The sequence below is a fragment of the Mauremys mutica genome, chromosome 3 (genome assembly GCF_020497125.1).
Source record: "Mauremys mutica isolate MM-2020 ecotype Southern chromosome 3, ASM2049712v1, whole genome shotgun sequence".
Classification (NCBI taxonomy): Eukaryota; Metazoa; Chordata; order Testudines; family Geoemydidae; genus Mauremys; species Mauremys mutica.
In genome coordinates, this window is record NC_059074.1 from 65,158,052 (window position 1) to 65,179,868 (window position 21,817).

A 21,817-nucleotide genomic window follows, 5' to 3' on the forward strand; every position below is an offset into this window, starting at 1 on the left:
CCACATCCGAGATAGAAGCCAAACTTGAACAGCTTAATGGGACTAAATCGGAGGGCCCAGATAATCTTCATCCAAGAATATTAAAGGAACTGGCACATGAAATTGCAAGTCCATAAAGCAAGAATTTTTAATGAATCAGTAAACTCAGGGGTTGTACCGTACGACTGGAGAATTGCTAAAATAGTTCCTATTTTTAATAAAGGGAAAAAAGTGATCCGAGTAACTATAGGCCTGTTAGTTTGACATCTGTAGTATGCAAGGTCTTGGAAAAAAATTTGAAGGAGAAAGTAGTTAAGGACATTGAGGTCAATGGTAATTGGGACAAAATACAACATGGTTTTACAAAAGGTAGATCGTGCCAAACCAACCTGATCTCCTTCTTTGAGAAGGTAACAGATTTTTTAGACAAAGGAAACACGGTGGATCTAATTTACCTCGATTTCAGTAAGGCATTTGATACAGTTCCACATGGGGAATTATTAGTTAAATTGGAAAAGATGGGGATCAATATGAAAACTGAAAGGTGGATAAGGAACTGGTTAACGGGGAGACTACAACGGGTCATACTGAAAGGTGAATTGTCAGGCTGGAAGGAGGTTACTAGTGGAGTTCCTCAGGGATCGGTTTTGGGACCAAATCTTATTTAATCTTTTTATTACTGACCTTGGCACAAAAAGTGGGACTGTGCTAATAAAGTTTGCGGATGACACAAAGCTGGGAGGTATTGCCAATACAGAGAAGGACCGGGATAATAATATTAACAGGATGAAATTTAATAGTGAAAAGTGCAAGGTCATGCATTTAGGGATTAATAACAAGAATTTTGGTTATAAATTGGGGACATATCAATTGTAAATAACAGAGGAGAAGGACCTTCGAGTATTGGTTGATCATAGGAAGACAATGAGCCGCCAATGTGATATGGCTGTTAAAAAAGCTAATGCGGTCTTGGGATGCATCAGGCGAGGTATTTCCAGTAAAGATAAGGAGGTGTGTTAGTACCGTTATACAAGGCACTGGTGAGACCTCATCTGGAATATTGTGTGCAGTTCTTGTCTCCCATGTTTAAGAAGGATGAACTCAAACTGGAACAGGTACAGAGAAGGGCTACTAGGATGATCTGAGGAATGGAAAACCTGTCTTATGAAAGAAGACCCAAAGAGTTTGGCTTGTTTAGCCTAACCAAAAGAAGGCTATGGGGATATATGATTGCTCTTTATAAATATATCAGAGAGATAAATATCAGAGAGGGAGAGAAATTATTTAAGCTTTGTACCAATGTGGACACAAGAACAAATGGATATAAACTGGACATTAGGAAGTTTAGACTTGAAATTAGATGAAGGTTTCAAACCATTAGAGGAGTGAAGTTCTGGAACAGCCTTCCATGGGGAGTAGTGGGGCAAAAGACATATCTGCCTTCAAGACTAAGCTTGATAAGTTTATGGAGGGGGTGGTATGATGGGATAGCCTAATTTTGGCAATTAATTGATCTTTGATTATTAGCAGGTAAATATGCCCAATGGCCTGTGATGGGATGTTAGATGGGGTGGGATCTGAGTTACTACAGAGAATTCTTTCCTGGGTGCTGGCTGGTGAGTCTTGCCCACATGCTCAGGGTTTAACTGATCGCCATATTTGGGGTCGGGAAGGATTTTTCCTCCAGGACAGTTTGGCAGAGGTCCTGGAGGTTTTTCGCCTTCCTCTGCAGCGTGGGGCACGGGTCACTTGCTGGAGGCTTCTCTGCACCTTGAGGTCTTTAAACCACGATTTGAGGACTTCAATAACTCAGACATAGGTTAGGGGTTTGTTACAGGAGTGGGTGGGTGAGATTCTGTGGCCAGCATTGTGCAGGAGGTCAGACTAGATGATCAGAATGGTCCCTTCTGACCTTAAAGTCTGAGTCTATGATGTGCTGCAGTTACACCTTTTGCCCATCAGGGGCTGTTGTGGCACCAGAACAGAGAGCAGCAGACTCACCGGCAGTAGCAGCCAGCAGCTGGCTGCGTTCCTCACAGTGGCCTGGGATATAGCGGGGGGGAGGGAGGGGCATATAGAGTGGGGTTCAGAAGGGCTAGTGGGGGGGACAGACTGGGGGAGGGGCTGAATGGGAATAGGAGTGCAAGGCCACATGGGAACAGGGTGGCTGAACGGGGGTCCACGGACACATGGCGATGGGGGCAGATGTTCCTGACTGAATGGGAGAGGCCAGGGGTCAGCGAGGGTTTCTCTGGGGGAGGCTCCCCAACAATCCCCCTCCCCCAAAATAACCTGTTCCATACTTCTCTCACCCACACCAACAACCCTCCAGGTTTACTCCCAGGCTCCTTCCCAGCATTTACTTCCCTCTCTCTCAGCCCCACAATTACCTCTGATTCCCCCAAGCCTTTGCACTGCTTCTGAGGGGTACGGGAAATACATTTTGTTAAGTTCTGTATTAACATGTCTAGCAAGGAATCTATCAAAATACATTTCCTGAAACTTTGTTGTTATTGTTACAGACATACTTGCTGAAAGGCATTTTGAAATAAATTACCAAAATAACTGAAACTGGCATGATTATATTGTGTTATTTTGACAAAATATGCAGAATTTTGCAAAATGTTAAAAAGATTGTGCACAGGTTTTTTAATGTTTTGGCACAGAATTACCCCAGGAGTAGAAAGTGAATAGCATCTCTCTCTCTAATCTAGAGGATATACCGTCAACATACATCTACTCCTTTCACAGTTTCTTTTGTACCCTATTTTAGAGATTACTAATCAGTTTCACTCGGCAGCTGGATCCATAGGAGAAGTGCTTCTGTTTACACATTGTAATACTGTGGGACAAAAGCCACAGATTACCACCACTTCGTCAAAGCATGTCTCATGTTAGCAAAGATCAAACAGATTTGTACTGATGTTTGAGTATGTTGGAGGAAAGGCACTATTGTTTATGAGAAATTTCTGCATCTTCTCAGCCTGTCATTTTCTGAACTAACTTGTTTATTTTCTTTCAGCATTTTCCTTTTCCCCAGCATTAATTATTTTATTTCTGACGTGGTTGTTGACCTGTATGAACAGTCTCAATTTCAGTCTGTGTTCTGAGCATTTATGCATGTTATTTCTGGATAATATATCTGTGTATTTCGACCTGAGCTGCCAGCTATTTTATGGATACTACATAGATTTTTCTCTTCCCTGTGCATTGTCTGGATTCCCAAATTTCCTTGAATTGAACCATTGGTAAGAAAAAAAATGCTTCAGCAATACTTAAAAATAAAGTAGATTTAGAACTTATCAACAGTGTCCATTTGACAGCCCTGGAAAGCAACATACTTTACTAACAGAACAGTTACAGCTTGCGTAATGAAAACCTAAGAAAAAACAGTGCTAGCTTCCCCATACAGTCCTGCTACTGTGCCACAAGCATGACACAGAGGGAACATCATTCGGTAAGTCAACTTCTATGCCCATTCAGTCTCACTACTCGGCTCAAAATGACAGCAAGGATGCGAATGAGAGCCAATTACGCTGGTGATTTGTATAACAGAGACATTTATCCTGTAGGAATTGGATTGACTCACTTCACATAGATCAATGGACTTAGATATGAAAGAAATAGGTGCCTCAGAAACAGGTAACATAAAGAGAAGTGCTACAAGAACTTTCAGTGACTCTTAGACTGTGTGACACTATATAGAATATGTGAGACACTTTATGATATTGATACCAATACTGTAAAATTGTAATGAGTCTTACCAGATACGTAGGGCCCTGCCAAATTCACAGTCCATTTTGGTCAATTTCATGGTCTTAGGATTTTAAAAATTGTAAATTTCATGATTTCAGCTATTTAAATCTGAAATTTCATGGTGGTAGGGATCTTGACCCAAAAAGGAGTTTTGGGGGAGGGTCGCAAGGCTATTGTAGTGGGGATTGCAGTACTGCTACTCTTACTTCTACACTGCTGCTGGTGACGGCACTGCCTTCAGAGTTGGGTAGCTGGAGAGCCATGGCTGCTGGTCAGGAGCCCAGCTCTGAAGGCAGAGCCACCGCCAGCAGCAGTGCAGAAGTAAGCATGGTATGGTATGGCCACCCTTAGTTCTGTGCTGCTGCCTGCAGAGCTGGGCCCTCAGTCAGCAGACACCACTCTCTAGCTGTCCAGGTCTAAAGGCAGCAGCGCAGAAGGGAGGAATGATATGGTATTGCCACCCTTACTTTTATGCTGGTGCTGGAGGGGCGCTGCCTTCACAGCTGGGCATCTGACCACCCACCCAGCTCTGAAGGCAGCACAGAAGTAAGGGTGGCAATACTGTGACCCTACCCTGCAACTCCCTATTGGGTCAGGACCCCCAATTTGAGAAACGCTGGTTTCCCCCATGAAATCTGTATAGTATAGGGTAAAAGCACACAAAAGACCAGATTTCATGGGAGGAGACCAGATTTCACGGTCCGTGATGAATTTTTTCACAGCCGTGAATTTGGTAGAGCCCTACAGATATGCCATGTAAGGTTTCAGTGGAAAAGTTATAATTCGCTAAATATGATAATCACATTTATATGTAAGTATCATCCTTGTATTGTGAGTTGTAAATATGTATGGTATATTTGCATTTCAAACTTGCGTTGTGCTTCTGGGTGACACCTCTCCCAAGACAGATTGGCATCAGCACTATCCAGCCTGCTTAATCATCTGTCAAAAGCAATCAGATATACAATGAACCCATTGAGAGAAGGCAGGGGTTACACCTATGAGTCAGCAGGACATGTAGGGACATGCCCGTGGACAGGGGACTCTGCTTTTCCATGCCCATGTGCTATATGTTTGTGTTTGGACAAAGGAAGTACAAGCCACATAGCAAAGGATATAAAAAGGCAGATGCATCTTCTCCATTTTGTTTTCAATCCTGCTTCCTACCTCTGGAGTAACTTTTCTATAAACTGAAGCTCTAAACAAAGGACTGAATGGCCCATCCAAGCTGTGGAGGTGTTCCAGAGGGACTTTCCAGCCACCAAACTCACCAATACTGCTAAGAACCTGAGATCTGGACTTTGAAGTCTTATGTATGTATCTGACCATTTATGCTTTTGTTATCCCAAAATGTATTCATAACTTTCACTCGTGTGTGATATTTATTTGCCATTTCAGTCAAAGACAGTGAAACTTTAAATGCTTGGGGGCTCCACTATCACTGCTTTAAAGTTAAAGTGTCTCACCTTGCTGAGCTAGCGTTTTATGCTTAGTTAGAATCTGTCTGTTAGCTGCTGTAACGATGTTAACTGGCAATTTGTTTTTATTTGTAACTACTTTGCAATGCAGCACACATACTGACACCGTATAAACAGCCTTTTGTGCACAAAATTATTTTGTGCAAAGAAACTGCAAAAATCTGTTGGACCTCTATTAGTGATTAAAGCCCGTCCACCGAACCCCCGAAATTGAGCACTTGAAGTTGAGATATCTCACATCAAGCAAACCTTAAATGTTCAATATTTTCTTGGTGTAGACAGCTGTGTGGCATATCTATGGTACTCTTCCTAAAAATAAATCTTTTTAAAAAAAGGTTTCTGCATTTAAAAGTAATTGTGTCAATTAATGGGGAAAATATTGTTACCCAGTGATTTCTTGTCTAGGACTGAACTCTTCCCCAGTGTGAGGCACTGGCCCCCTTCCTACAAATACCAGAGTTCAGGCTCCAAAGTCTGACTATGCATCTTGCATGAGAGGAATGCTTATAAAACTATACTGAAACATTTAATTCTTATTGCTCAATACATGTACATTTGGAATAGCAATGTGTTATTCAGTTACGTTTATTAGGTAAATGGACCTTGGTTGGGTGTAGTAGAAAAAGAGGCTGGCCCTATGAAGACAATTAGGTAAACAAGTATCCTTTCGATCCTCATCTTATCTACAATCCAAGATATTTGGGGACACAGTGAGCAAGAAGCGTAAATCAGTAGGGAAGGAGAGAGAAGCAGAACAGAACTTGTTTGACTGAGGGCACAATGTCATGGGTCCAAAAAGCTTAGATCTCTAGTACTATGACAAATTAAAGTTGGTGTCATAGGTTTATTCCCCACTTTGAACTTTAGCGTCCACAAGATGGGGACCTGCATGGGCTCCTCTAAACTTAAATCCTAGTTTAGATCTGGTTCACTGCCACCAGCTAGAAATTCCAGTGTCTAGCACACTCCCTATTCCCCCAACCTTTCCCTGGGGAACACAGATCCCAACTTCCTTGGATCTTAACACAAAGGGAAATAATTAATTCCCCCCACCTTCTTCCCCCTCCCCTAGTCCTTGGGAGAGATCACCTTGATTCAAACTCCTTGAATCAAAACAAAGAGGGATTCACTTTTCCCCCCTCCCCTTCCCCTGAAAATCCAAACAAGGGAAGAAATCAGTCAGGTTCTAAAAAGAAAAGATTTTATTAAAAGAAAAAAAGAAAGTACACTATTTCTGTAACACCAGGATGGAAAAATTTACAGGGTCTAACTTATAAAACTGGAGAGACTTCCCCCCCACCACTCCTTTCTCAGAATAATCAAAGCAACAGCAAACAGAAATAAAGAGATTTCTCCAGCAAACACACAATTGCAAATGTAGAAATTAATAATAAGACTAAACCACCTTTCTAATACTCACTATACTGAATAAAAGAAAATACTTCAGGAAACTTGGAGAGCTTGGATATACGTCTGGCCTCTCTTAGATCCAAAGAGAGAAAGACCCAAACAAAGAACACAGACAAAGACTTCCCTCCACAGAGATTTGAAATTATCTTGTCCCTTGATTGGTCCTCTGGTCAGGTGTTCATCAGGTTACTGAGTTTGTTAACACTTTACAGGTAAAAGAGACCTTAATCCTTAACTATCTGTTTATGACAGTTGGTAATGAAGATATGCCTGGTTAGCCTGATCATACCAGAAGGACCTGATTCAGTATATAAGTATCTAAATGGGGAACAAATATTTAATAACAGACTCCTCAATCTAGCAGAGAAAGGTATAATAAGATCCAATGTCTGGAAGTTGAAGCTAGACAAATTCAGACTGGATATAAGATCTGAATTTTTAACAGTGAGAGTAATTAACCGTTGGAACAATATACCACTAGTCACTGTGGATTCTCCATTGGTGACCATTTTTAAATCAAGATTGGATGTTTTTCTAAAAGATCTGCTCTAGGAAGAACGTAAGAACATAAGAACGGCCGTACTGGGTCAGACCAAATGTCCATCTAGCCCAGTATCTGTCTACCGACAGTGGCCAATGCCAGGTGCCCCAGAGGGAGTGAACCTAACAGGCAATGATCAAGTGATCTCGCTCCTGCCATCCATCTCCATCCTCTGACAAACAGAGGCTAGGGACACCATTCCTTACCCATCCTGGCTAATAGCCATTTATGGACTTAACCACCATGAATTTATCCAGTTCTCTTTTAAACGCTGTTATAGTCCTAGCCCTCACAACCTCCTCAGGCAAGGAGTTCCACAAGTTGACTGTGCGCTGCATGAAGAAGAAATTCCTTTTATTTGTTTTAAACCTGCTGCCTATTAATTTCATTTGGTGACCCCTAGTTCTTGTATTATGGGAATAAGTAAATAACTTTTCCTTATCCACTTTCTCCACATCACTCATGACTTTATAGACCTCTATCATATCCCCCTTTAGTCTCCTCTTTTCCAAGCTGAAGAGTCCTAGCTTCTTTAATCTTTCCTCATATGGGACCCTCTCCAAACCCCTAATCATTTTAGTTGTCCTTTTCTGAACCTTTTCTAGTGCCAGTATATATTTTTTGAGGTGAGGAGACCACATCTGTATACAGTATTCGAGATGTGGGCGTACCATGGATTTATATAAGGGCAATAGTGAGGAGACCACATCTGTATACAGTATTCAAGATGTGGGCGTACCATGGATTTATATAAGGGCAATAATATATTCTCAGTCTTATTCTCTATCCCCTTTTTAATGATTCCTAACATCCTGTTTGCTTTTTTGACCGCCTCTGCACACTGCGTGGACATCTTCAGATGTCATCCACGATGTCATCCACGATGACTCCAAGATCTTTTTCCTGACTCGTTGTAGCTAAATTAGCCCCCATCATATTGTATGTATAGTTGGGGTTATTTTTTCCAATGTGCATTACTTTACATTTATCCACATTAAATTTCATTTGCCATTTTGTTGCCCAAACACTTAGTTTTGTGAGATCTTTTTGAAGTTCTTCACAGTCTGCTTTGGTCTTAACTATTTTGAGCAGTTTAGTATCATCTGCAAACTTTGCCACCTCCCTGTTTACCCCTTTCTCCAGATCATTTATGAATAAATTTAATAGGATTGGTCCTAGGACTGACCCTTGGGGAACACCACTAGTTACCCCTCTCCATTTTGAGAATTTACCATTAATTCCTACCCTTTGTTCCCTGTCTTTTAACCAGTTCTCAATCCATGAAAGGACCTTCCCTTTTATCCCATGACAGCTTAATTTATGTAACAGCCTTTGGTGAGGGACCTTGTCAAAGGCTTTCTGGAAATCTAAGTATACTATGTCTACTGGATCCTCCTTGTCCACATGTTTGTTGACCCCTTCAAAGAACTCTAATACATTAGTAAGACACAATTTCCCTTTACAGAAACCATGTTGACTATTGCTCAACAGTTTAAGTTTTTCTATGTGTCTGACAATTTTATTCTTAACTATTGTTTCGACTAATTTGCCTGGTACTGACGTTAGAGTTACTGGTCTGTAATTGCTGGGATCACCTCTAGAGCCCTTTTTAAATATTGGCATTACATTAGCTAACTTCCAGTCACTGGGTACTGAAGCTGATTTAAAGGACAGGTTACAAACCTTAGTTAATAGTTCCGCAACTTCACATTTGAGTTGTTTCAGAACTCTTGGGTGAATGCCATCTGGTCCCGGTGACTTGTTAATGTTGAGTTTATCAATTAATTCCCAAACCTCCTCTAGTGACACTTTAATCTGTGACAGTTCCTCAAATTTGTCACCTACAAAAGACAACTCAGGTTTGGGAATCTCCCTAACATCCTCAGCCGTGAAGACTGAAGCAAAGAATCCATTTAGTTGCTCCGCAATGACTTTATCATCTTTACGCGCTCCTTTTGTATCTCGATCATCAAAGGGCACCACTGGTTGTTTAGCAGACTTTCTGCTTCTGATGTACTTAAACATTTTATTTCTTTTGGAGTTTTTGGCTAGCCGTTCTTCAAACTCCTCTTTGGCTTTTCTTATTACACTCTTGCACTTAATTTGGTAGTGTTTATGCTCCTTTCTATTTGCCTCACTAGGATTTGACTTCCGCTTTTTAAAGGAAGTCTTTTTATCTCTCACTGCTTCTTTTACATGGTTGTTAAGCTCTTTTTTAGTTCTTTTACTGTGTTTCTTAATTTGGGGTATACATTGAAGTTGGGCCTCTATTATGGTGTCTTTAAAAAGCGCCCATGCAGCTTGCAGGGATTTCACTTTAGTCACTGTACCTTTTAACTTCTGTTTAACTAACCCCCTCATTTTTGCATAGTTCCCCCTTTTGAAATTAAATGCCACAGTGTTGGGCTGTTGAGATGTTCTTCCCACCACAGGGATGTTGAATGCTATTGTATTATGGTCACTATTGCCAAGCGGTCCTGCTATAGTTACCTCTTGGACCAGCTCCTGCGCTCCACTCAGGATTAAATCTAGAGTTGCCTCTCCCCTTGTGGGTTCCCGTACCAGCTGCTCCATGAGCCAGTCATAAAAGTATCAAGAAATTTTATCTCTGCATTTTGTCCTGAAGTGAAATGTTCCCAGTCAATATGGGGATAATTGAAATCCCGCACTATTATTGGGTTCTTAATTTTGATAGCCTCTCTAATTTCCCTCAGCATTTCATCATCACTATTACTGTCCTGGTCAGGTGGTCGATAATAGATCCCTAATGTTATATTTTTATTAGAGCTTGAAATTTCTATCCATAGAGATTCTATGGAACACGTGGATTCGCTTAAGATTTTTACTTCATTTGAATCTACATTTTCTTTCACATATAGTGCCACTCCCCCCCGCACGACCTGTTCTGTCCTTCCGATATATTTTGTACCCTGGAATGATTGTGTCCCATTGATTGCTCTCAGTCCACCAGGTTTCTGTGATGCCTATTATATCAATATCCTCCTTTATCACAAGGCACTCTAGTTCACCCATCTTATTATTTAGACTTCTAGCATTTGTGTACAAGCACTTTAAAAACTTGTCCCTGTTTATTTGTCTGCCCTTCTCTGATGTGTCAGATTCTTTTTTATGTGACTGTTTATCATCTGATCTGGCTCTTACATTATCCTCTTCCATCCTCTGCTCCTGACTATAACCTGGAGATTCTCTATCATTAGACTCTCCTCTAAGAGAAGTCTGTGTCCAATCCACATGCTCCTCTGCAGCAGTCGGCTTTCCCCCATGTCCTAGTTTAAAAACTGCTCTACAACCTTTTTAATGTTTAGTGCCAGCAGTCTGGTTCCACTTTGGTTTAGGAATAATTTTGGGGAAGTTCTATGGCATCATTCAGGAGGTAAGACTGGACAAGCCCATTGGTCCCTTCTGGTCTTGTAATCTATGATCCACATATTCCACAAGGCTGGCATAAAATCAGTAGGACCAAGGAGTCGAGTTCCTCATCCTCTATTATCCAAACATTTCTGAAATACAAGGATGCATCCCTCAGGGAGCACAGATTCTCTTTTTCTGAAAAAGAGGGTAAAAGAAAGAATGCCATACTTCTTGCCAATGTACCAACAGCCATTTAAGGACATGAGAGAGGACCCTGGACTTTCTGCCTTTTGAAGTGGTTTTAGGGCAATTTTTGGGCTCAGCCCTGGAAAATTCCCAATTGGTGAAGTTGGTTTGGCCCAAATTGAGTCCCAAGTGTTGAAGAGAACTGAACAGCTCTTGTAAAGGTGTCACCAGAGAAGTCTTGATTAGCATTGGAGGATACAGAGATCCCAAAGCACTACCTATTTCTCTGAGAAGCTGAGGGTCAGCTGTGGTAGACCTCCCCACCTGCGGCTTTTAAGAGGGCCTCCTCATAATGGGAGCACCTCCTGGATTTCTATCTTCTATTAATGTGACCTGCTGCACCGTAACGGGAATAGGGTGAGTGGAGGTAAGATGCTCAGCAGCTGGTTCTGTTCAGGGGTCACAGCCCCATAAATTTTGGGCCCCTGTGGGGAAAAGAAATGTAGGGAAATGATTCTGGCAGTACTAGTTGAAGTTAAGAGTTAAAAGATAGAACAGTAGTGGATAAGGCAGAACACTGAATTGCTGCTCTGTTTGCTCTTCCAGAGACAGGATTAATTGGGATGAGGACAGATGGGATGGGCCCACACCCCAGAGGCGCCTGGACAAGTCTGAGCTATTTCAAACATTTCCAGGAAGAGAGGTGCAGCCCAAGTGTATCAAATATAAGGCTCCACAATATTTTTTAATTTCCTCAGTCATAAAAATATTATAAACAGACAAGACTACATACTTCTATGTAAACAGCACAGCTGTGTACAGTACTTTTGGACTAACTGCTTGAGATTTCAATAAGCTTTTAGTCTAAAAAATTCAAGTGGGTTCTTAATTTCCATTGCCAAATGCCCCAAACTAAAAAGAAAAAACTGAAAGAGAGTGAAAGGCAGGCAGGTATAACAACTGATACATTTGAATGATCAACTCCTTTTTCTCATTTCCCTTACACATATAAGCAAACACATAATAACCAATGAATAAATGTCAGGAGTTCACCCTCATGAATATATTTCTATACGATTATATGAAAATGCCTTACCAAGATGTAGACTTTTCCATCATGCCCTTGCATTCTGAATCTAAATGTGCTTCTGGAAGAGGACAGTTCCACGAGACACTGAGCTATAATGTTCTGTACAAACTGAGACCTGTTTTAAAATAAATCAGTCTTCACAGAATATTTTCATAGTAACTATATTTTACAAAACTAGCCATTGATACACAGTGAGCCCTAAGTAAACTTTAACTACCGGTATATGGTGAAGGGTTACAATCCAAGTGCATTTTATATAACAACCTGGTACATGGATTGTGCCAGCTCTTTTCCAGACCCAAAGTCCAGAGTTTGGTCAAGAGACCAGAGGTCTAGCAAACAGCAATTAGCTAAGAGAAAGCAGAATAAACAAGATATGCTTGGTCAGTAGAAATGCCAGATGTGGAAGCAATAACTGAATAATTATGTTTCAAATTGAACAAAGAATCCCTGTTCCTATTGTGTTAGTTTCTTCTGTAGGGAGACGTTCTTTCTACAGATTCAACCTTAAGTTTATGAAAGATATGGCATCCTCCCATCTCCCTTCTCCAGTGACCAATGCCTGCCTTAAAACACAAAGGAGACAATCTTTATTGCCATATACTTTCACTGTTTCTTTGTTTTAGCCCCTAGGAATGTACCTGTTGGACAATCAAAGGAGTTGCTTCATTCCTATGAACCCCAAATCAAAATTCAACATATATATATTTTATACTAATAACATTTTATCAAAGTATTAATTAAATGTTAACTTGCTAACTTAAGACGATGGGCGGAGACATTATGTAACCTGTTAACCACTGGCTACTGTGCTATCTTGTCTTGCTGCAAAACCTATCCCAGGGTGTGGAACTGCCTACCCTGTCACTTTCCCCCACCCATGGAAAATCTATATATTCTATTGTAATCAATTAATTGACAGTGTATCTGAGCCTAATAAGCAAGGTGACACTCCACCAGCATTGTGCCTAATAAACTGTTATGCTTGACCTCTGCACGGTGTGGATTTAATGTTTCTTCATATGGCATCTAGGTTTCTCCATGCTGTCAATTCCACTACAATCTGGCATGGAAATAATGCCCCTAGACTTAACTCATTATTGTGTCTTCCCGTAACAAGAATTGGAGTATTTTCCCTTTTCTGCATAACAAGAATTGCCATACTTGAGTAGACTAATGGTCCATACAGTCAAATGTTCTGTATCTGACACAATGCAATCCCAAATGCTGCAGATAAAGGCATAAAACCCCAATACTGCACTTTATGCACTATGTGTACATACAACATACAAGTGAATAATGATGTTCATATTTGAAATATCTTTGAGTCTGCAGAATGGAACAGTAACGCTGTTCACAGCAGGCTATATTTTATGGTAACCTCAACATACATAGCCTGAACTTTAAACTGGACTGTCTGAAAATTAAAAAAAAGAAAAAAAAAAAAAGAAAGAAAAGTACAAGTATTAGCTGAAATTAAAGGCTACACAGGACAGAAAAAGTGTGATTTAGATTGTCAGATACCATCTTGTAATTAGCAATTATATGAAAGCATTGCATACATTTTGCAAAGTAAAAAAGTTTGCATATTTAGTCACCGAAAGTCAAACAATGTAAAAAAGTTGAGGTTCCAACTACAAAGTTAATGTGGCTCTCTGTAATGCCATCTGTACTTTATGGTATACAGTTTATATCAAACGGTAATATATAAAGCTCTGCATTTAATTAGAAAAGAGATCACAAGACACAGCAGGTATACTACATGGCTGAGTTAAGAATGTTTTTGCGTTTCCTAACTTTGTTATTTTAATAGTGCAGACAATACTTTATCAGCATAAATATTTAATTAAATACCAAAAAAGTAACTATCCAAAAAGATTAATCTTTACCACTCAACAACATTGTTCCAATAACCAAACTGAGCACATTATCTGATTTCTATACCTTGGTATCATGTCAAAATTTGTTCCAGATGGCTGAATAATCATCTCAGTGATGTAATATTTTGTAGTCCCTAAAAATCAGACAAAAGGAAATTTTTAAAACTTAATAAAACAGTACACTTATTTTCTACAGTAATATACTGCATAACCCCATTCACTAAACTCCTAGATCAGCATCCAATTAAATGGTGGAAGAGATGTCCAAATTCTTGTTTGGAGCTGGGTAACTGGTACAGAAATCAGACATAGGAAATATCTCTTTAGCTCTTTTTGGAGCTAATCACAAGATCAATATTTTGCCATCTGTATCATTCCCTACTTAACATCAAGCACAACCATTTCCCCCTCCACCCCATATAAATCCAGAGTAGACAGGAGCCAAAACCCCTGTAGTGATCATTTTAAAAACATGTTATATATTTAAATGCTTGCTGATACCAATTAAATACTCCTGTCCATTATTTATTATTGCTGCGCCAAACTTGAACAAGAAATGGAAAACACTTAATGGATTGAAATCAGTGTAACTTATGTCAATACTTCAGTATTCTCTACCAGCCAATGATTCCCCAGTGAATAACAAACACACGACTCTAACAAGAGTAAACTAAGGGGACTAATTTTCTTCTTTCTTTCAAAGAGTGGAAACAATACTTCTCTGTAACAAAGTTAGGTTAACTCAGGACACTGGCCCTTTCTGTATTGATACATACAGGACCCACACTTCAAGTGCAGACATTAAAAAAAAAAAAAGTCAGAAGAGGAATTTCTTCAGCTTTGCAGACATAGCTGCTTCCATCCAGGTCATCTTTTTCTTTTAAAATATTTTTGTAGGTATAAAAGAAAAAATATTTTATTTATGAACACAGATTATATCTTACAACCTATTTATAGGTTGCTACATAAGTGCATTTATTAAGTACCTACTTCCGTAAATATAAACAAAGACAATATAATGTTTTAAATGGGGAGATAGAAAAAAGAGAAGAAAAATAAAACCGTTTTTTCCCCCCACAGTTGCATCATACAGTGGAGTCGCATCTTACGTGGGGGTTAGGTTCTAAAGTCCGCGCATAAGGCGAAAATCGCGTATAGTCAAAATTACCCTTGAAAATCCCTTAAATTGCCCATAAAGTACAGTATACTGTACATGGTTTTGTGTATACAACCCTGTGCAGTAATATGTATAAATGTATAATGTATATAGTAATGTACAGTATATAATAAAGAGTACATACAAAATCTAATTTTACAGTACAGCATTTTTAATTACAGGGGGTTATCAGGGCTTGATGTCGATCCAGGAGACGGAGATGACAGAGAGCTTGGGTGACAGAGAGCGAGTTGTAGACGAAGTGGTTGGCTCTGGTTCAGCTCGAGAAGTTGATTGCGTAGGCTCATCTGCTGCTGGTTGTTTTTCCTTGAAAAAAACATGGTGATTGGCAACTGTCACTGTTGTCTCTTGAGCTGCTCAAACATTTCTTGATACGGTCTCAAATCATCCGTAATACTATGTGTGATTTTGAGGCTTCATTCCAGAGAGGGATCATATTCAGAAATTAAATCATTCAAGTGCTTCGCTGCTTGGAACACTTCAGCAAATTGATGAAGATTCCAACTTGCTGGCTCTTCCTGTTCGTCGTCGTCATCTTCATCTTCTGTAGACGATTTTATCAGTTCCTCTACCTTTTTGTTAGTCAGTGTTTCTCTATGACTTTCAATTAATTCTTCAATTTCTTTCTCAATGATGTTGATGAAGCCATCACCAACCACTTGCCTGGCCACCTGAACAATGCATTTCACTTCTTTGTCAATGGTCGGGAAACCCTTAAAATCATTCACACATTCTTTCCATAGGTTTCACCAACATGCATTGACTGTTTCAGGCTTGATTGCATCCACTGCCTGTTTAATATAAGTGATGCAATCAGCAATGTTGAAGGACTTCCAACACTCTATCACATTAAGATTGGGATCAGCATCTATAGCACTACATATCCGAGAGAACGTAAGCCTCATGTACGTGGCCTTGAATCAGTGAATCATGCCTTGGTCGAGAGGTTGGAGGATGGAGGTGGTATTGGGGGGGGGAGAAAGATGGCAAACATCGTTATGTGCAAACCGGAGTGCCGCAGGGTGGCCAGGAGCATTGTCTACGATCAGCAACACTTTAAAGTCAAGTCTTTTCTCTTCAAGGTACCACTTAACCTCCAGAATGAAACACTTGTGGAACCAATCCAGAAATAATGCTGCCATCACCCAAGCCTTTTTATTTGATTGCCAGAACACAGGCAGGAGATTTTTGTTCTTGCCTTTTAGGGCACGGGGATTTGCAGCCCTGTAGAGCAAGCCCGGCTTTATTAAATGCCCAGCCGCATTGCCACAAAACAACAGTCACACGGTCTTTAGCTGCTTTGAAGCCAGGGACTTGTCTTTCTGATTTCAAAATGTAAGTGCGGTTGGGAATTTTTTTCCAGAAGAGCCCAGTCTCGTCAGCATTAAAAACTTGTTCCGGAAGATAGCCCTTTTCTTCTAAGATTTTCTTTAATTGTTCGGGGTAGGCTTTTGCTGCCTCTTCATTGGCAGATGCAGCTTCACCAGTAGTCTGCACGTTTTTGAGGTTGAAGCGGTTCCTAAAACTGTTAAGCCAACGTTTGCTGGCTTTGAATTCCTTCTCATCAGAAGGCTGTCCCGCTTCGGCAGGAGGTTTGAACAGCGCGTAGAGGCTTTTCTCACAACGTGTTGCCATCGATAGGCACACGTTTACGGTTCATGTCTTCCAGCCATACGTTTAATGCCTTTTCAGTCTTCACTAAAGTCTTATCACGCACCTTGCTCGTCACCTTAGCAGTTATTGGAGCACTTGATGCCACGGCTTGATGAATTTCTCTCTCTCTCTTGAATCTTGATGGCACGGATGCTAGATTCGTTGTGGCTATATTTACACGCCACGTTGGAGACCAACATACCGTCTCTCAATAAGTCCAACACAGCCAGTTTTTCCTCCAGCATTGGAACAGATCGCTGTTTCTTCGGTTGATCACCAGATGAAGTAGTTGGCTTGCGTTTTGGGGCCATGTTGTACGAAAAATACGTATCTTTAAACACCAGAATCACACTCAGCGCGGCAAGATGCTAACACTATGAGAGGCACGTGGGAACTGAGACCGACTGAGGGAACAGCAGATTCACGTCTCCCCTCTCACGCTCACTCCAGGGCATACACTCATTAAGTGGAATGCTGGGTGGAATAGTCCACACTATTTACAGGTATCTTGTTGTTTTTCTTTTTTTTGCCAAGCGCAGATAGTTGAATTTGCGTAAGTTAAATGCGCGTATGATGCAACTCACCTGTATACACTTTTGTACACAAGCAGCTAGTACAATATTGCTAATTCCAGGTACAAAAACAAGTACAAACAACTGTAGCACTGCTATACATCTGTGAGCAGATATTGCAAATCTGGGGTTTCTTGCAAGTAGATGCATGGATATCCGGGGCACAGTCATTCTGCATGAGTATCAGTATCCCAGTTCAGTGCCTTCATTTGTCCTTGAATGCTAGGGACTAAAATGTAAAGACTTCAGCCTGGTTTTAGGACATTGGGATTTGAGCAGAAGTTTGTTTCTTCTATTGTCTGGCGCAACAAATCACAATTTTGGGATTCTCTTTCATGAGAAGTAATCTGGTAATACACTTCCTTGTGGCTATTAATAATCTGAATTAGCATCATTCTTTGTTATAAAGGTTTGAGGAGAGTCCCTTTGAACCTTTTGCTTATACCAAAGTGTGTTTCAAAAGTTCCATGTAAGCTTTTATGCTAGTGGGACTAGACTATTTGGGTATGTGGGCAGTCCCAGAAAGTGTGTGTGCGCGCTTGGTGAATCATTTGCTCATCTCCTTTTTAGCAGAAGTTGCGGCTGAATACATTCATTTTGTTGGTGAATATAGAGATGTAGAAGTAGTACATGACTTGTCTATTTCAGCATCTTTCAGCGCTGTTTAGAGTTTGGCGATTAGCACTGTAGATCTGACCATCTGAGCCTAAGCTGTGTATCTTTAAAAGTTAGACACTGCTAGCTGTATGTCTGCTCACGCAGGGTGTGGAGACAGTAGTAAAGAGAGAGAACAATTCATATTTCTAAAATCAGATTTTTGGAATTTGTATGGTTGTGCTGTTTGTTCAAATGATTTCAGGGCTGAGAATTACATGAGCTGATCTAAGGGAGTCACTTTATTCTCTAGCCACCAAGTGATTTTTTCATAGAAAAGGTACAGGGCAAAGTCTGGGATTTTGGGCATATATATTAGATGAGCCCCTCCCTCCCAATCATTTCCCCATGCATGGAAGCACAAGAAGTGCCAGAGCAGCAGAACTCCATGATGCACTAGTTTGGTTAGAAATTCCTGTGCAGGCTCTTCAGATCATAGCTAGCCCTTTTCTGCAGCAGAAACACATGAGGTCCACTGGGTCAGAGGCTCTGTCTGTCTGCATCTGTCCTCTCTTGTCTCAGACTGAAGCCCTTTGGGGCATGGACCATCATTTGTTCTGTGTTTGTACAGCATGAGGACCTGGTTCACTACTAGGCTCCTGCCACTATGAACAACAAACAACATTTATTTATGGATCTGTTCCCTGCATTCCCCACGACTGCAGCCAAACTGGGCCAGCAGTGAGCACTGGCTTCTTGTGGGCTTAAGAAGGGCATGGTTGCTGATTGGTTAGACAAGATTCAGCATAAGCCTATCGGCTCCTGCACACACATGGGGAGCACTTATAAACTCTTGCCCTTGCTCTGGGGCACCATTCTGCTTTAAGAAGAAAAGCTTCCCCTTCCCTGATCTGAGATTAGAGCAGGACCAGGAATTTTCTCTCACTGTCAGACTGGCCTGGGCAGTGTGGGTTTTTTCACCTTCCTCTTAGGAGCCCCTGGATCTAGAAGGTAGGTAAGGTTGTAAAATTCATTTTGTCACAACTTGGCAGGTGTCCAGTACAGGTACTCAGTCAATAGGGTGTCTAGTTCCCTGATAAACCAGAACTGGAAGCAGATTAGAAGGCATCGCCTAAAGAAGGCAGGTAACAGGGCTGGGGCTTCCAATGTCTTTCACAATGAGGAGACAACCACCTCTTCCCCAACCCTTTAATTCTTGTACAAGGGGAGGGGCAGTGGGGTCCAAGCAATTGTGCTGGGACTAGTTTAACAGGGTGAAGGGCTGACAATAGTCCTCTAGGAGGTGTAATGGAGGAGTGAGGGCGCTGAAGCAGCTCTTCACCAGGATTACAAAGGATGGATGATCTCCACTGGATGAGTTATTGCCAAATAGTTCTCAGATGTGTTACTTAATAAAAGTTGTGGCCTAGTTAAACCACATTCTAGTCTTTCTTTCAGTGTTGACTGGGACAATGCATTTGCAATCCAATTAATTGAGACTTAAAATAGTTTTGTACCAATGTTGTTATCCATGTTGTCATGGGTGCCAATCAAATGACAGTATGACCTAAAATAGAGCCTCGTCACAGAACCAGTTTGATGCAGTAGCACATTTAGCATAGATAGGCTCTGTATTTGAGACCTACTTATTCTACATTTAATGCAGCACTTTCTTTCCTTTTTATATTTGTCAGTCCTGTCGTAGGAAACAAAAAGCTTAGTGAAAATAATAAATAACCAGTCTACCAAACATTCCTCAGGACACCAGGAGATTGGCCCAACAATGTAGAAAGTAAAATTTTAAAATAAATGTCAAGCACAAAAACTGAAAACAGAGGGAAATTTTATTTTACATTTACCAAGGTAGTTGTCCCTGGATTTTTACTAATGGTGAGAGAAATTTGAACAAAAACAGAAGACTCAAAGGACAATTAAAGCTGTAACACACTTAGGACAAATATATTTTACAAGATATAATAGAGCGTGTAGATTGGAGTAGTTTTAACTTCTAGTTAAAACTAGTGCTCCTGCACTGAAAGTGACCAGTGGGCAGTAATGCCCTCACTCCTATGAGTGCAGCATTGTAAAGGTTTAATTAATATACTGAAAGTAGAAAAAATTTAAAATTAAAAAAGAAACAATAGGTAAGGATTAAAAACCAAAGTAACAAAAATAGCGGCAGTTAATGTAACAAAAATCAGAGCTAACAAATGTCTAGGTAACGCATAATATTTAAATTCTCTCTCTCTCTCTATATATATATATAAATATAAATATATAAAATTAACATTTATAATTTTTTAGTGGAACTATCAGCCTTCACTCTCACCACACTGCTTATATGACAAGTCCTTTTCTCCCACCCTTTTATCTATCTTTGTCTTTACAGATTTTCAAGCTCTTTGGGACTGGGGGACCTTATCTTCCTATAAATCTGTACAGCATCTTGCACATTTTATATCCTTTATATAATATAATGTAAAATAAATAATACATACCATTCCCAGGCAATAATCGCAACTCAAATATTTATATATAATATTACAAATCTATAGATATACATACCAGTATTAACACAGTCTGGACACACACATTATGTACTCCTATTTTACAGTATGTTTTTGCAAACATGCATATAAATTACTCCTTTGTACAAATATTATTAACAAATATTATCTACAAGACTATTAACTTCAACATTTAGTCCAGAACATTTTAAGTACACGAAGATAAAACACCACAGTACTTCAATGTTAATTTCTTATAGATTGATCAATTAACAAATTTCAAATGAATAAACTTCACAAAGTTTTTGCCAACTTTTGAACTATGAGACTTTATAGCCTTCTCTACTGTATTAGTTATAGTTGATAGGAAGTAGATTTTTGTTCAAAGAAATTAACGTTTGCACATGATCTATAAAAAGTTTATTCTATCTTATTTTGTTTAGAGGGACTATTTACGAAAGACGAACTGCATACTTGAGCTTATATTAGTTATGTAGTTCAGATCTAATCTATACACTAAACTAAATTTACACAAAGTAAGGTACACAAAGTATGCATTCCACAATTAATTGCAAATGTGTCCATGATATTCTAGGTAGACATCTTTTAAAAACTAAATCTAAATGCTTGTGTTCATATTTAAATCTCTAACCATTATTTCAGCTCAGAGTTCTTCATATCACAACTCCGGGTCTATGCTACAAATCCACTTTATAACGGAGCAAGCGGCATGGTTCACACATATAAAAAGGAAAATTAATTTTGCTAAGTGTTAAAATTCAGAGAACAATATGGCCACATAAACAAGGATCAAAATAAATTACTGGGGCCAATAACCTCATAGTTTTGACAGTAGAAACAATCTCACCCTTTCAGAAGTGAAGGAGAACAACCCACCGGAATCAACTCAGCATCCTATTGATAAATTATTTTTCTCCAGAACTTTTAACCTCTAGTGTTTAGTGAGTGAGCCAAGCAAGTATGGTTTTGTTTGTGAAATCCATACCTGATGATACTGTCTCTCCCAGCATTGCCTTGCAGCGCTTACAAATTACTCTAGCATTTTCCTTTGACTTCTGTAGGACAAGAGAAATGTCATTTAAATGTCATTCAACTCTTCTGAAAAAGAATGTATAATTTTAACATACTCTCCAGAGTGCATAGTGAACTTTATACTTCACTCCTCAGAATGTTTATGTACATAGAGATGTGTCTTGGCTATTTCATTCACTGCAGCCTTCTAAACTTTCTGAGTTACTTAGAAGTTGTGTGTTTCATTTAAATCTTACAGTACCCTGATGACACTGTACAAATTAAACCCAGAGTTCATATTTAAATTGAATATTGTTTAAATGATATAACTGAGCTCAACACTTATCTTCATTCATACTATTTCATTAGCAAGATTTTTGCATCTAGTATCTTCACAATCAGCATTATACCTGTTAATTTGGGGTATATGTGCAGCAAATGTGTTTCACATGGGTATTTGTATAGACTTAGTAAAGTTTGAAAAAGAAAACTTTCAACTTGAAAAATCATATTGAAGCCTGACTAACTTGTACCTACACAGAAAAGTAACACCTACGATTATTATAAAACAAAACAAGTTAGTGGGGGAA

The 21,817-nt window shown here is 39.7% G+C and overlaps 2 protein-coding genes across 4 annotated transcripts in view; one reads left to right on the forward strand and one right to left on the reverse strand.

Annotated features, from left to right (window-relative positions):
• The window catches only part of UBE3D (ubiquitin protein ligase E3D), a 120,073-nt gene that overhangs the window by 80,174 nt on the left and 18,082 nt on the right, over nt 1-21,817 (reverse strand). For all 3 annotated transcript variants that reach the window (XM_045009651.1, XM_045009650.1, XM_045009652.1), the window contains exons 5-7: nt 21,202-21,271; nt 13,757-13,826; nt 11,819-11,927 (exon numbers count right to left, since the gene is read on the reverse strand). In XM_045009651.1, the coding sequence (XP_044865586.1) occupies nt 11,819-11,927; nt 13,757-13,826; nt 21,202-21,271 (249 nt within the window). The remainder of the gene's footprint in view (nt 1-11,818; nt 11,928-13,756; nt 13,827-21,201; nt 21,272-21,817) is intronic.
• DOP1A (DOP1 leucine zipper like protein A) overlaps nt 4,780-21,817 on the forward strand; it is a 140,792-nt gene continuing 123,754 nt past the window's right edge. Inside the window, exon 1 of the mRNA XM_045009646.1 lies at nt 4,780-5,048. The gene's annotated coding sequence lies outside the window, so the exon portion shown is untranslated. The remainder of the gene's footprint in view (nt 5,049-21,817) is intronic.